Source organism: Hemitrygon akajei, chromosome 10 (assembly GCF_048418815.1).
Source record: "Hemitrygon akajei chromosome 10, sHemAka1.3, whole genome shotgun sequence".
NCBI lineage: Eukaryota > Metazoa > Chordata > Chondrichthyes > Myliobatiformes > Dasyatidae > Hemitrygon > Hemitrygon akajei.
Genome location: NC_133133.1, coordinates 77230896 through 77244440, shown reverse-complemented (window position 1 = coordinate 77244440; position 13545 = coordinate 77230896). Strand labels below are relative to the sequence as shown.

General features: G+C 44.4%; 1 protein-coding gene across 1 annotated transcript in view; it reads right to left on the bottom strand.

Annotated features, from left to right (window-relative positions):
* Positions 1–3167: 3167 nt before the first annotated feature.
* LOC140733990 (FERM domain-containing protein 7-like) overlaps positions 3168–13545 on the bottom strand; it is an 80786-nt gene continuing 70408 nt past the window's right edge. The window contains exons 11-13 of the mRNA XM_073057568.1: positions 9254–9322; positions 5116–5170; positions 3168–4145 (exon numbers count right to left, since the gene is read on the bottom strand). Coding sequence (XP_072913669.1) covers positions 3168–4145; positions 5116–5170; positions 9254–9322 — 1102 coding nt within the window. The remainder of the gene's footprint in view (positions 4146–5115; positions 5171–9253; positions 9323–13545) is intronic.

Genomic DNA, 13545 nt, shown 5'->3' with positions numbered 1-13545 from the left:
ACACGAAGCCATGCTGACTATCAGTCTGTGTCTATCCATGTCCTTTAGAATACCTTCCAATAACTTTCCCACAACTGATGTCAGATTCACTGGACTATAATTTCCCGGTATATGTTTAGAGCCTTTTTTAAACAGCAATAAAAACTTTGGCTATCCTCCAATCCTTCAATACCTCCTGTTGCTAAGGATGTTTTAAATATCTGCTAAGGCCCGGAAGACTTAAGCACTTGCACTGTTGTAGGATCAGAGGGGACACTTAGTCAGACCCTGGAAATTGATCCACCCTGATTTGCCTCAGGTTAGCAAGCACATCCTCCTCTGTAATCTGCGCAGGGTCTATGAAGTAGATGCCGCTTTGCCTCACTTCTATAGATTCTGTATTTGTCTCCTGGGTAAATACAGATTGCAAAAAAACAATGCATTTAACATTTCTCCATCTGTTTTGGCTCCACACATGGATTACCATTCTGGTCTTCCAGAGGACCAATTTTGTCCCTTGCCTTTTGCTCTGAACATCGAGTACCTGTAGAATTGCTTAGGATTAGGATTCGCCTTCACCATATCTGCTAGAGCAACTTAATGCCTTCTTTTAGCCTTCCTGATTTCTTTAAGTGTTCTCTTGCATTGCTTATACTCCATAAGCAGCTAATTTGTTCCTACTTGCCTATACCTGCTGTACTCTTCCTTTTTTCTCTTTGCATATTTACTTTGAAACTAATGGCATTGTGGTCACTGGATGCAAAGAGTCCCCCTACACACAGTCACCTGTCCCGTCTCATTCCCTAATAGAATCAGTATTGCACGCTCTCTCATTGAGAGTTCCACGTACCGATGAAGGAAACTTTCCTGAACACATTTGACAAACTCCATCCCATCTTGTCTTTTTACAATATGCGATTCAGTCAGTATGTGGAAAGTTAAAATCACCAACTATAACAACCTTTCTTGCAACAATTATTCTTTACAAATTTTTTCCTTTAAATCCATGAGACAGTTGGGTTGTCTGTAACATAGCCCCATTAATGTGGTCATACCTTTCTTATTTCTCGGTTTCACACAGAAAGCCTCACTAGACAAGTTCTCCAGTCTGTCCTGATGGAGCACTGCCGTGACATTTTCCCTGACTAGGAACTCCATCCCTCCTGCTCTGTCTCATCTAAAACAATGGTACCTGGAATACTGAGCTGCCAGTCCTGCCCCTCCTGCATCCAAGTTTCACTATTGGCTATGACACCATAATTCCAGGTGTTGATCCATGTCCTGAGCACATCTGCCTTTCCTATGAGATATAGGCGGCTCACAACACTAGCCACACCATGTTCAACTGTTTGATTCCTGACTTTGTTGTCTTACCAACATCTGCCTCCACAACCTCTCCACTAACTCTTCTGGCTCTCTGTTTCCCATTCCCCTGCAACTCTAGTTTAAACCCCACCGTGGAGCAATAACAAATTTTCCTGCAAGGGTATTAGTACCTCTCCAGTTCAGGTCCCACCTTTCCTGGACCAAGTTGTCTACCAGAGTTAGTACCATTTTCCTGCACTTGGCACAAATCCCTCTAAATCTTTCCAATCCATGTACCTCTCTTAAACATTAGAATTATACCCACCTGAACCACTTCCTCTCACAGCTCATCTACTCGCCGTCTGTTGAAATTAACCTGCCACTCAGGTTCCCTTTAATTATTTTTTCCTCTCAACTAAGCCCTCTAGTTTTAGACTCCTCCACCCTGTGAATACGACTGTCCTTACCTGTGCTCCTCGTGACTTTATAGATCTCTATTATGTCATCGTTAACCCTCCTGGGCTCCAGAGGAATAGTTCCAGCCTATCCAGTTTCTCCCTCAACTCAAACCCTTCGATTCCAGCAACATCTACGTGAATGTGTTCTGCAGTTTAATTAAAACCTTCCTACTAACTCGACGACCAAAACTGCACATAAAATTCCGGATGTGGTATCTTGCCCAACTGTCAATGAGTGGTAGCTTGTTCACCTCTGGATCTGAATGATGAGGATTGATCAACTCCAGAGCCTCGTGTTCATGAATTCCACGCACATTTCAGCTCACCGATGGAGGTCAGCATTTTTGGAGGGGCCATCATTCAGATACTTGGAGACCCTGTCTAACCCCTCAGGTGGACTCGAGCAAACCCAGGATATAATTTTCAAGAGAGTCTGTTATATCTCCTCGTTACCCTATGCAATATTTATTTTGCAAAAAGTACCAGGAGCAATGGGGCTGTCTGGAGGTCATCACATTTATGTGAACTTGCTGTGCAAATGTTTTCAGCTGTTTCCTACATTACGTTGGTACCACTGGCCAGATCCCATCCAACTTAAAAATGCAGTTCATAGCAAACCAGGTTTTATTAACAGGACCGATCAGCCCAGTTACTCCAATGTGTGGGGCAGGCAGGTTGATTAAAATGTTTACTTAAGTCCATAAGTAGGTGGGTTACCCCACAGAGGGACATACATGCTTCCCTCCACCACAGCCTACTGGCAAAGTATGAAATCAGCTACTCCATACCAAACTGTTAAATAAACCAAGTATCGAAAGGAACACAGTGAAGTGTGTTTATTACTGCTCAGACTCATGTTCTCCTTGATTAAAGTTAAATTGACACTGGAGTTTAAACAAGACAGCAAGAACTTGGTTTGGAACTTATCCCCTGCCTGACTAGGAATCTCGTCTCAGCACTTGATATCTGGAGAGGTTCATACACCAACTTTTCTACCCGGATGCAATGTTGTGACAGTCTGTCCTGAAGTGGCCTGGATTATATATCCCAGCTGCACTGTAACTAACCCTCAGCCCATCTCTGTGCAATGTAGCCTGTGGAATCAGAGTCGAGTCAATTTATGTGGCTTTAATTTGAAGGTCAGCTCTGGGTAACAGCCTACAACCCTCCCCAAGGCTAATCACATCACAGTCGCCTTCATTATGTGGCAGTAACTTTGGGTATGGTGAATCAAGGGGAATAGGATACACAGTGGCTGAATCTTAGCTAATCCTTGAATGAGCCGTTGGTGCAAGAGTGATCCAGAATGTATTGAGGGAAGTAAGCACAAATAGTACAATGCACAGGTCCCTACCTCGAGGCATGTGCGGCCAGTTCTAGAACTCCCTACACTGGCCAAGAGCATGGGTTCTCAGAGACCCAAGACTAAATGAATTCAGTGTAGATGGTCAAGTGTCTGGTATCGTCTTTGCAGTTCAGATCAAATGAGGCATTTTCCCTTGGTTGAAGGCTGATTGAGGGAAAGCAGCCCCTCCTCAGCACTGAAGATCGGAGAGCTTTGCCAAAGAGACACGGGTGGAAGTAGGGGCTAATTATCTCTGAGTCCGAGTCACTGGACTCGGTGCCGCTGCTGATGTATCTCTCAGTTGCCCTGATAGCCTCCTTCTGCTGGAGGGCGACATGGGCTGGATGTGCAGGCCTCAGTTTATTGGGATTCTGCCTCCAATTCAATGGCAGGTAATGAACCAATGGCTGTAACTCTGGTGCACAATCTAGGCCAAGGGCCTTCATGTCTGACTGGCTGTGTGATCGTCTGGGAGGCTGCAGGCCACCTTCTGAGTGGGTTTCTTCCTCCTTCACTGCGTTGAGACTGTTGCTGTAGCTACTTCTCATCATAGACTGTTGGTAAAGGTCATATTTGGCTAAGCCACTGCGCGCAGGCAGGCTAACCGGGCGAGCCACACCAGAAGGCCGAACAATCCTCTCCGTCGCTGAAGGAACTTTCTGTACCTTGAGAAACAAACAGTTGGGTGAATTTGTCAAAGCATCGTCAATGTGCTGGCTAGTTGTCGTGGACCTAGAGAAATTCCCATCAGTCTGATCTCCTATGCCAGTGTTCCTTTGAATTCCGAGTGCCTGGAATGGTTGTGGGTGCCTTTGCAATGGGGCTGTGTCCTCCTTAACCTCTGTGTCACTGCCACCAGTGTAGATAATGGAGGTGTCCATGCCTGAAAGAACTTCCGATGAAGGGTCAGCCTCAGGTTTGGATCTCTCAAGCTCAGCAGTGAACACTATCTCCACTGTTGGATCCTTCCTCTCTCTTCGCACTGCCTTCTGTTGGCCTCTAACTTTTGGATCTTCTGACCGACCACTCTCGCAATGATTATGTGTCTGTTCCTTGAGCTGAACAGAAAATAAGATTTAATCTGGTTGCCCAGAGCTTTTCAGTTAAACAAGATAGAAGCACAACACCACATTTCAGTGCTGGGGCAAAAATTGGGACAGATCCCTGCAAATTGGTAACCCACCAAAAGGAAATAAATATAGAGTTGATTCTCTCAATTGTGCAAAGGTATCAATGACCACCACAAGCAATTCTGAGAGATTAGGAGTCATAGATCTGTAAAGCATTAAACAGAATGGGAGCCTCCTTTGCAAGGAGGCCCTGCTATTCCATAGCTTGATAGATGAGGAAACCATCCAAACAAGCTGTCTCCTCTCCCCCCCCCCCCCATTTTTAAATTCACTCCTCAACTTTTTTTTCCTCCAGTCCTGCTGAAGGGTCTCGGCTCAAAACTTTAACTGTACTCTTCCACAGATGCTGCCTGGCCTGCTGAGTTCCTCCAGCATTTTGTCTGTGTTGCCTGGATTTCCAGCATCTGCAGATTTTCTCTCTTTTGCAAACAAACTAAGGTCTGTCCACAAAACAAGACAACGCACATGACCCTGAGACTCTCAACATGGCCACCATCACAGCAAGAAAAGTTGACTTTGTGTAATCAGAGAAAAATTGTTTGGAAAGATGTTTGACCCTCATGGAAATATGCTTTGTATTCCACACTTCTCCCACCCACCTGAGTCAGTTTGTATACAGGAAAATCTGTTGGGTTGCATAGTGTAGGTAATCAAAGAGGAAATATTTACATTGAGTATTTACTCTGCCTTAAGTTCAGCATGCTAAAACTGGGGAGCGAGCTTGAAATATCACCATGGAAAATAGGGCAACATTGAGTGTGCTTCTGGGTCCTAACAAACCATGCTTGAGAACACTCCAGGCCAGAATCGGGGCAATCACCATCCCACACCTGACTCGTTAGATATTGAACCTTTGGACTAATTCCTACAACTGAGAGAGAGTATTCTTTTCACTGACCTGTCTCTGCTGCCCTGGAACAGAATGTTCTTCGGTTTGTGCGAGGCATGGTCTCCTTCCAAAAAAAAAAGCACCATTTCAAGGAAAGAACAGTTCAATATCATTCAGGCATGTTCAAATATCAGTCCTGTGCTGCATCAAGTCAGTGCTGGGGGATGTTGAGTTTAACAGCTTATCCAAGGATAGTGAGTCTGGGTGATGTGCTGAAGTTCAACACAACTCTCTGTCTTGAACCTTGTTATCACAGGGCCAATTCAGACATGATATCATAGAGAGGTACCTCACAGGAATGGGCCCATCAGCCCACTGAGTCCATGCTGACCATCAACCACCAATTTTACATTTGTTTTGTCCTTTTCATAGTCTATCCATACCATCACCCCCCTCCCCCCACCCCCGATTATACCATGCAGCTAAAAACTAGGAGAAATTTATGGTGGTTTTGAATGAGGGAGGAAACCAGAGCACTTGAGGGAAACCATGGGGTAATAAATTTATACAGCATTACCACACAGAAATAGGTTCTTTGCCCCATCTAATCTATGCCTGAAATATGCGCTGCCTAGTTCCATGGACCCGCACATGAAGCTTAGCCCTCTACACCCCTCCCATCCATGTATCTATCCAAATTTCTCTTGTGTTGAAATCAAACCCATATTTACCACTTGTGCTGGCAGCTCACTCCATACTCTCTCCACCCTCTGAGTGAAGCTCCCCCTCATGTTCCCTTAAACATTCCACCTTTCACCCTTAACCCATGACCTCTGGTTCAAATCTCACTCAACTAGCCCTATCAATACACCTCATAATTCTCTACTCTTCTATCAAATCTCCCCTCATTCTCCTAACCTCCAGATAATAAAGTCCTAAACTATTCAACCTTTCCCTATAACTCAGATCTTCAAGTTCTAGCAACAATCCTTATAAATTTTCTCTGCACTCTTTCAAACTTATTGATATTTTTCCTTTAGGTAGGTGACCAGAACTGCTCACTATACTCCAAATTAGGCCTCACCACTGTCTTATACAACTTCAACATAACATCCCATCTCCTGTACTCACTACTTTTATTTATAAATGTCAATGTGCCAAAAGCTCTCTTTATGACTCTATCTACCTATGATGCCACTTTCAGGGAGATATGGATCTGTACTCCCAGATCCCTTGGTTCCACTGCATTCCACAAAGCCCCACCACTACCACATGAGTCCTACCCTGGTTCATCCTCCCAAAGTGCAACACTTCACATTTTGTCCCATCTGGCATTTTCAGCCCATTTTTCCAGATGGTCCAGAACCTGCTGCAAGTTTTGATAATCTTACTCGCTGTCAACTGCACCCCAAACCATGGTGTCGCAGAATCCACAAATTTGCTGATCCTATTTACCATATTGCATAGAAACATAGAAAATAGGTGCAGGAGTAGGCCATTCGGCCCTTCGAGCCTGCACCACCATTCAGTATGATCATGGCTGATCATCCAACTCAGAACCCTGTACCTGCTTTCTCTCCATACCCCCTGATCCCTTTAGCCACAAGGGCCATATCTAACTTCCTCTTAAATATAGCCAATGAACTGGCCTCAACTGTTTCCTGTGGCAGAGAATTCCACAGATTCACCACTCTCTGTGTGAAGAAGTTTTTCCTCATCTCCGTCCTAAAAGGCTTCCCCTTTATCCTTAAACTGTGACCCCTCGTTCTGGACTTCCCCAACATCAGAAACAATCTTCCTGCATCTAGCCTGTCCAATCCCTTTAGAATTTTATACGTTTCAATAAGATCCCCCTCAGTCTTCTAAATTCCAGTGAGTATAAGCCTAGTCGATCCAGTCTTTCTTCATATGAAAGTCGTGTCATCCCAGGAATCAATCTGGTGAACCTTCTCTGTACTCCCTCTATGGCAAGAATGTCTTTCCTCAGATTAGGGGACCAAAACTGCACACAATATTCTAGGTGCAGTCTCACCAAGGCACTGTACAACTGCAGTAGAACCTCCCTGCTCCTGTACTCAAATCATTTTGCTATGAATGCCAATATACCATTTGCCTTTTTCACCGCCTGCTGTACCTGCATGCCCACCTTCAATGACTGGTGTACAATGACACCCAGGTCTCGTTGCATCTCCCCTTTTCCTAATCGGCCACCGAACAGATAATAATCTGTTTTCCTGTTCTTGCAACCAAAGTGGATAACCTCACATTTATCCACATTAAATTGCATCTGCCATGAATGTGCCCACTCACCTAACCTATCCAAGTCACCCTGCATCCTCTTAGCATCCTCCTCACAGCTAACACCGCCGCCCAGCTTTGTGTCATCCGCAAACTTGGAGATGCTGTATTTAATTCCCTCATCTAAATCATTAATATATATTGTAAACAACTGGAGTCCCAGCACTGAGCCTTGCGGTACCCCACTAGTCACTGCCTGCCATTCTGAAAAGGTCCCGTTTACTCCCACTCTTTGCTTCCTGTCTGCCAACCAATTCTCTATCCACATCAGAGAATTACCATTGATATAGATGATAAACAACACCGGACCCAGCACCAATCCTTGTGACACTTCACTTGTCACAGGTATTGAATCAGAGGTAACCACCTACTGCCACTCTTTGGCTTCTCCCAGCAAGTTTCCCTTCAGGATGGGGAAGCCAAGGGAGCACATAGCAGTCCTTATCGAGGGATTGGCAGTGGAGAGGGTGAGCAATTTGAAGTTCCGGGCTGTCAACATCTCTGAAGATTTATCCTGGACTCAGCATACTGATCCAATTAAAATGTAAGCACGATAGTGGCTATAGTTCATCAGGAGTTTGAGGAGACTTGGTATGACACCAAAGACTCTCGCAATTTTTTACAGATGTACTGCGGAGAGCGTTCTAACTGGTTGCATCGCTGTATTTTATGGAGGGGTGACTGCACAGGACTGGAGAAAGCTGCAGAGATTTGCAAACTCAGCCAATTCCTTCATGGGCACTAGCCTCCCCAACATTGAGGACAGCATCCATCATTAAGGATCTCCATCACCCAGGACATCTTCTCATTACTACCATCGAAGAGGAGGTACAGGAGCCTGACGACACACACTTAACATTTTAGGAATAACTTCTTCCCCTCCACCATCAGATTTCTGAATGGACAATGACCCCATGTACACCATCTCAATTTGTTTGCTCTTTTTTATACTACTTATTTAATTTTTAAAACATAGTATTTCTTATTGTAATTTGTATATAATTTCTTTATTACTATGTATTGCAATGTACTGCTGCCACAAAACAACAAATTTCACGACACATGCCAGTGATATTAAACATGGTTCTGATTCTGATGTCAAATCCATTTTACTATCTTGAATGCCAAGTGACTGAACTTTCTTGACCAATCTTCCATGCGGGACCTTGTCAAGGCCTTGCCTGCGTCCATGTAGACAATATTCACTGCCTTTCCTTCATCAATTTTCTTGGTAACTTCCTTGAAAAATGCTATAAAATTGGTTAGACACAACCTACCACAAACGAAACCATGCTGACTATAGCTAATCAGTCCCTGTCTATCCAAGCACTTACATATCTGGTCTTTTACAAAAACTTACAACAACTTTCCCTCTACTGATGTCAGGCTCACCAGCCTATAATTTCTTGGCTTATTTTTAGAGCCTTTCTTAAACAATGGAACAACAATAGCTATCCTTCAATCCTCCAGCACCTCACCCGTGGCTAAGGACATTTTAAATACATCTACTAGGGCCCCTGCAGTTTCTGCAGTTGTCTCCTACCAGGTCTGAGAGAGCATTTTGTCAGGCACTGGGGACTTATCCACCACAGTTTGTGTCAAGACACAAAGTGAACTTGCAAACCAAAGGTAATGATTGGGCCTGGGTATTGGCATTAGCTCTATTAGCTGCAGCACTTTGCTGCCCACATCTTCTAGTATGAAAGGGAGCAGGCGGTCGTGGAGCCAATCACAAGCTCAGATAGAGTAGATAGCGGGATCAGTATTGGTGGGCCAAGGGGCCTTTCTCTGATCTATACAACTCTGTGACTAAATGCTTGCATTTCGCCACCTTTCTCTGATTCTACTTGAGAAAATAAAGGATCTTTAAGTGGGCTTGGTGTTATGTAAGGAGTTTGTTGAATATTACCTTTCGAAGGCTGCTTTCTTGAAGTCTCCTTTGCTCATGTACTCCACTAGTTGCTTCTGGGTTCTTCCACTGAAACAAGAGTTAAGTGACAAGTTACATTTATGTGGCACCTTGCATGGTCTCAGCATGTCCCCAAACAAAGCTGTGAACAGAATCTTCCCACGACCACCACTGTGGCATTGATTAGATGACTTCTCTTATTGCTAATGGTCCAAGGGAAGATATTGGTCCATTTTCCTCTCCAAGTTTTACCACAGAAACACTTGGATCCAACTGAGAAGGGTTCAGCCTCACACGTTACTTGAAAGAAGATGTACACAGTCTGAAAGGGGTAAGCTTAGATTTTATATTTGTCTTCAGAGTTGGCTTGAGAGGCTATCAAATTCAACAGGTGTGTACTCCATTAGCTGCCAATTCTGTTTGTGTTCTACTGGACAAATGATTTTCTGTAAGCCGTGAGTGGGAACACTTACAACTGTTACACAAAATACTGATACAACTCAGCAGGCCAGGTAGTGTCTATGCAAGGAAATAATTATTCGACATTTCTGGTTGAAACCCAACATCTTAACGTCTTAATAAGCTGGTAAGGAAGGCGGGCTCTGTCGTGGGCAAAGTACTGGAGAGTTTAACATCGGTAGCTGAGCGAAGGGCGCTGAGTAGGCTACGGTCAATTATGGAAAACCCTGAACATCCTCTACATAGCACCATCCAGAGACAGAGAAGCAGTTTCAGCGACAGGTTACTGTCGATGCAATGCTCCTCAGACAGGATGAAGAGGTCAATACTCCCCAATGCCATTAGGCTTTACAATTCAACTGCCAGGACTTAAGAACTTTTTTAAAGCTATTATTAATGCTTTTTGAGTTAGTGATTTAGATGCATATCATATTATTACTGAGTTAAGTATTGTATGTAATGAGTTTTTGCTACAACAAGTGTATGGGACATTGGAAAAAAAATGTTGAATTTCCCCATGGGGATGAATAAAGTATCTATCTATCTATCTATCTATCTATCATGACTAGTCTTCATCAGGGCAGTCTTGACAATGGTCTATGCACAAACACTGACTCCTTATTTCCCTCCATAGATTGCACCTCACCTGCTGAGTTCCTCCAGCATTTTGTGTGTACTGCTCACAATTTCCAGTTTCTATAAATCTCTTATGTCTCAAAATTACAATTATACCCAGTAACTGGAATCATTGAGTAATAGAACACTAAAGCACCAAAATAGGCCTTCAGGCCCATCTAGTCTGTGCTGAACTGCTACTCTGCCTAGACCCATTGACCTGCACCTAGACCACAGCCCTCCATACCCCTCCAAACAATGTATTTATCCAAACTTCCCTTAAATGTTGCACTCGGACCTGCATCCACTGCTTCCGCTGGCTCCTCGATCCACTCTTGCACCACCCTCTGAGTGAAGAAGCTCCCCTCAGGATCTCCTCAAATATTTCATCTTTCACCCTTAACCTATGACCTCCTATTCTAGTCTCATCCCTTCTTAATGTAAAAAAACCTACTTGGAATTACCCTATCTATACCCCTCATAATCTTGTATACCTTGAGCAAATCTCCCCTCATTCTCTCACGCTCCAAGGATAAAGTCCTAACTTATTCAACCTTTCCCTATAACTCAGGTCCTCAAATCCCACCAACATCCTTATAAATTTTCTCTGTACTCTTTTAATCATATTCATATCTTTCCTTTATGTAGGTGACCAGATCAGCATATAATACTCTAAATTCAGCGTCACCAACCTCTTATACAACTTCAGCATCACATCCCAACTCCTGTACCCAATAGCTGATACTTCCTGCACCTGTGCTGAACTCATCTGCTACATCGATGGCTGCTTTGGTACTGCTTCCTGCACCCATGCTGAACGTCAATTTCATCCACTTTGCCTCCAACTTCTACCCAGCCCTCAAATTCACTTGGTCCATTCCAACACTTCCCTTTTTTTCCTCTATCTCCAGAGACAGCTTATCCACCGACGTCTATTATAAACCAACGGACACTCACAGCGACCTGGACTATACCTCGTCCCACCCTGCTACTCGTAAAAACACCATCCCCTTCTTTCAATTCCCCCGTCTCCACCGCATCTGCTCTCAGGATGAGGATTTTCATTCTAGAATGAAGATGTCCTCCTTTTTCAAAGAAAGGGGCTTCCCTTCCTCCACCATCAACGTTGCCCTCAACCTCATCTCTTCCATTTCACGCATGTCTGTTCTTACCCCATCCTCTTGCCACACTACCAGGGATAGAGTTCCTCTTGTCCTCACCTACCACCCCACCAGCCTCTGCATCCAGCGCATAATTCTCCAAAACTTCTGCCACCTCCAACGGGATCTCACCAACAAACACATTTTCAACAACCCCCACTTTCTGCTTTACACAGGGATTGCTCCCTACACAACTCCCTTGTCCTTTCATTTCTCCCCACTGACTTTCCTCCTGGCACTTACCCTTGCAAGCGGAACAAGTGCTTCACCTGCCCCTACACCTCCTTCCTTACTACCATTCAGGGCCCCAAACAGTCCTTCCAGGTGAGGCGACACTTCACCTGTGAGTCGGCTGGGGTCATGTACTGTGTTCAGTGCTCCCGGTGTGGCCTCTTCTACATCAGTGAGACCTGACGTTGATTGGAAGATCGCTTCACCGAGCATTTACACTACACCTGCCAGAAAAAGTGGGATTTCCCAGTGGCCACATATTTTAATTTCACTTCCCATTCCCATTCTGATATGTCCATCCACGGCCTCCTCCACTGTTAGGATAAGGCCACACTTAGGATGGAGAAACAACACCTTGTATTCCATCTGGGTAGCCTCCAAACTGATGGCATGAACATTGATTTCTCAAATTTCCAGTAATGCCTTCACCCTTCCCCCCTCCCATTCACCATTTCCCACCCCCTTGTCCCTCTCTCATTTTATCTCCTTGCCCGCCCACTTCCTCCCTTGGGTGCTCCTCACCCTCCCCCCTTTTCTTCCTTCCATGGCCTTCTGTCTCTTTCACTAATCAACTTCCTAACTCTTTGCTTCATCCCTCCCCCTCCAAGTTTTGCCCATTGCCTGGTGTTTCTCTCTCTCCTCTCCCCCCACTTCTACTCCTCAGCTTTGTTCCCCAGTCCTGCCAAAAGGTTTCGGCCCGAAACATCGACTGTCCTTTTTCCGTAGATACTGCCTGGCCTGCTGAGTTCCTCTAGCATTGTGTGTGTGTTGCTTCTGTACTCAATAGTCTGATTTCTGAAGGCCAATAAGCCATAAACACTCTTTACGACCCTAACGTGTGATGCCACTTTCAAGGAATAATGGATCTGTATTTCCATATCCCTTTCTTCTATCACACTCATTAGTGCTCTACTGATCACTGTTTAAGTTTGTCCTCTCAAAGTGCAATGCATCACACTTCTATCACACTCATTAGTGCTCTACTGATCACTGTTTGTTTGTCCTCTCAAAGTGCAATGCATCACACTTATTGGCATTAAATCTTATCTGCCACTTGTTGCCCAGTCTTCCAGCTGTCCAAATCCTGCTGTAAGCTCTGAGAGCTTTCCTTGCTGTCCACTACACAATAAATCATGGTGTCATCTGCAGATCTGCTGATCCAGTTTACTACTTCATCATCCAAATCATTAAGATAGATGACAAACCCAGTACCTGTGGCACTCCACCAGTCAGAGAGACAACCATCTACTAGCACTCTGTCTTCTCCACTAAGCCAAAGAAGAATCCAGTTTATTTCATCCTCAATGCCAAGTGACTGAACCTTTTGGACCAGCCTCCCATCTGGGACTTTGTCAAAAGCCTTGTTAAACACAATGTCGACAATGTCCACTGCCTTTCCTTCATTAACCTCACAGGTAGCCTCCTCAAAAACCTCTATAAAATTAGTTAGGCAGAACCTACCATGCACAAATCACGTTGACTATCTTTAATCAGGACCTATCCATCCAAAATGCTTATGAAGGATCCAGCACATGTTCTTTCTGCTGCCACCTGAAAGAAGCCTCAGGAGTCTGAGGTCCCAAACCACCAGGTTCAGGAACAGTTATTACCTTTCAACCATCAGGCTCCTGAACCAGCAAGCAAAACTATTCAAAGGTAATTGGCAGGCCAGATTTTATGAACTACACTCCTAATCTATGGAACACAAAGCCTAGAACTATAAGGGACACAGACTCAGCTGACACTTGAAAACACCAACCCATTTATTTAACCTTGCTTTTAACCAGCAACTTTGTCTTTTATATTCATATTTGCACTTTATCCCAC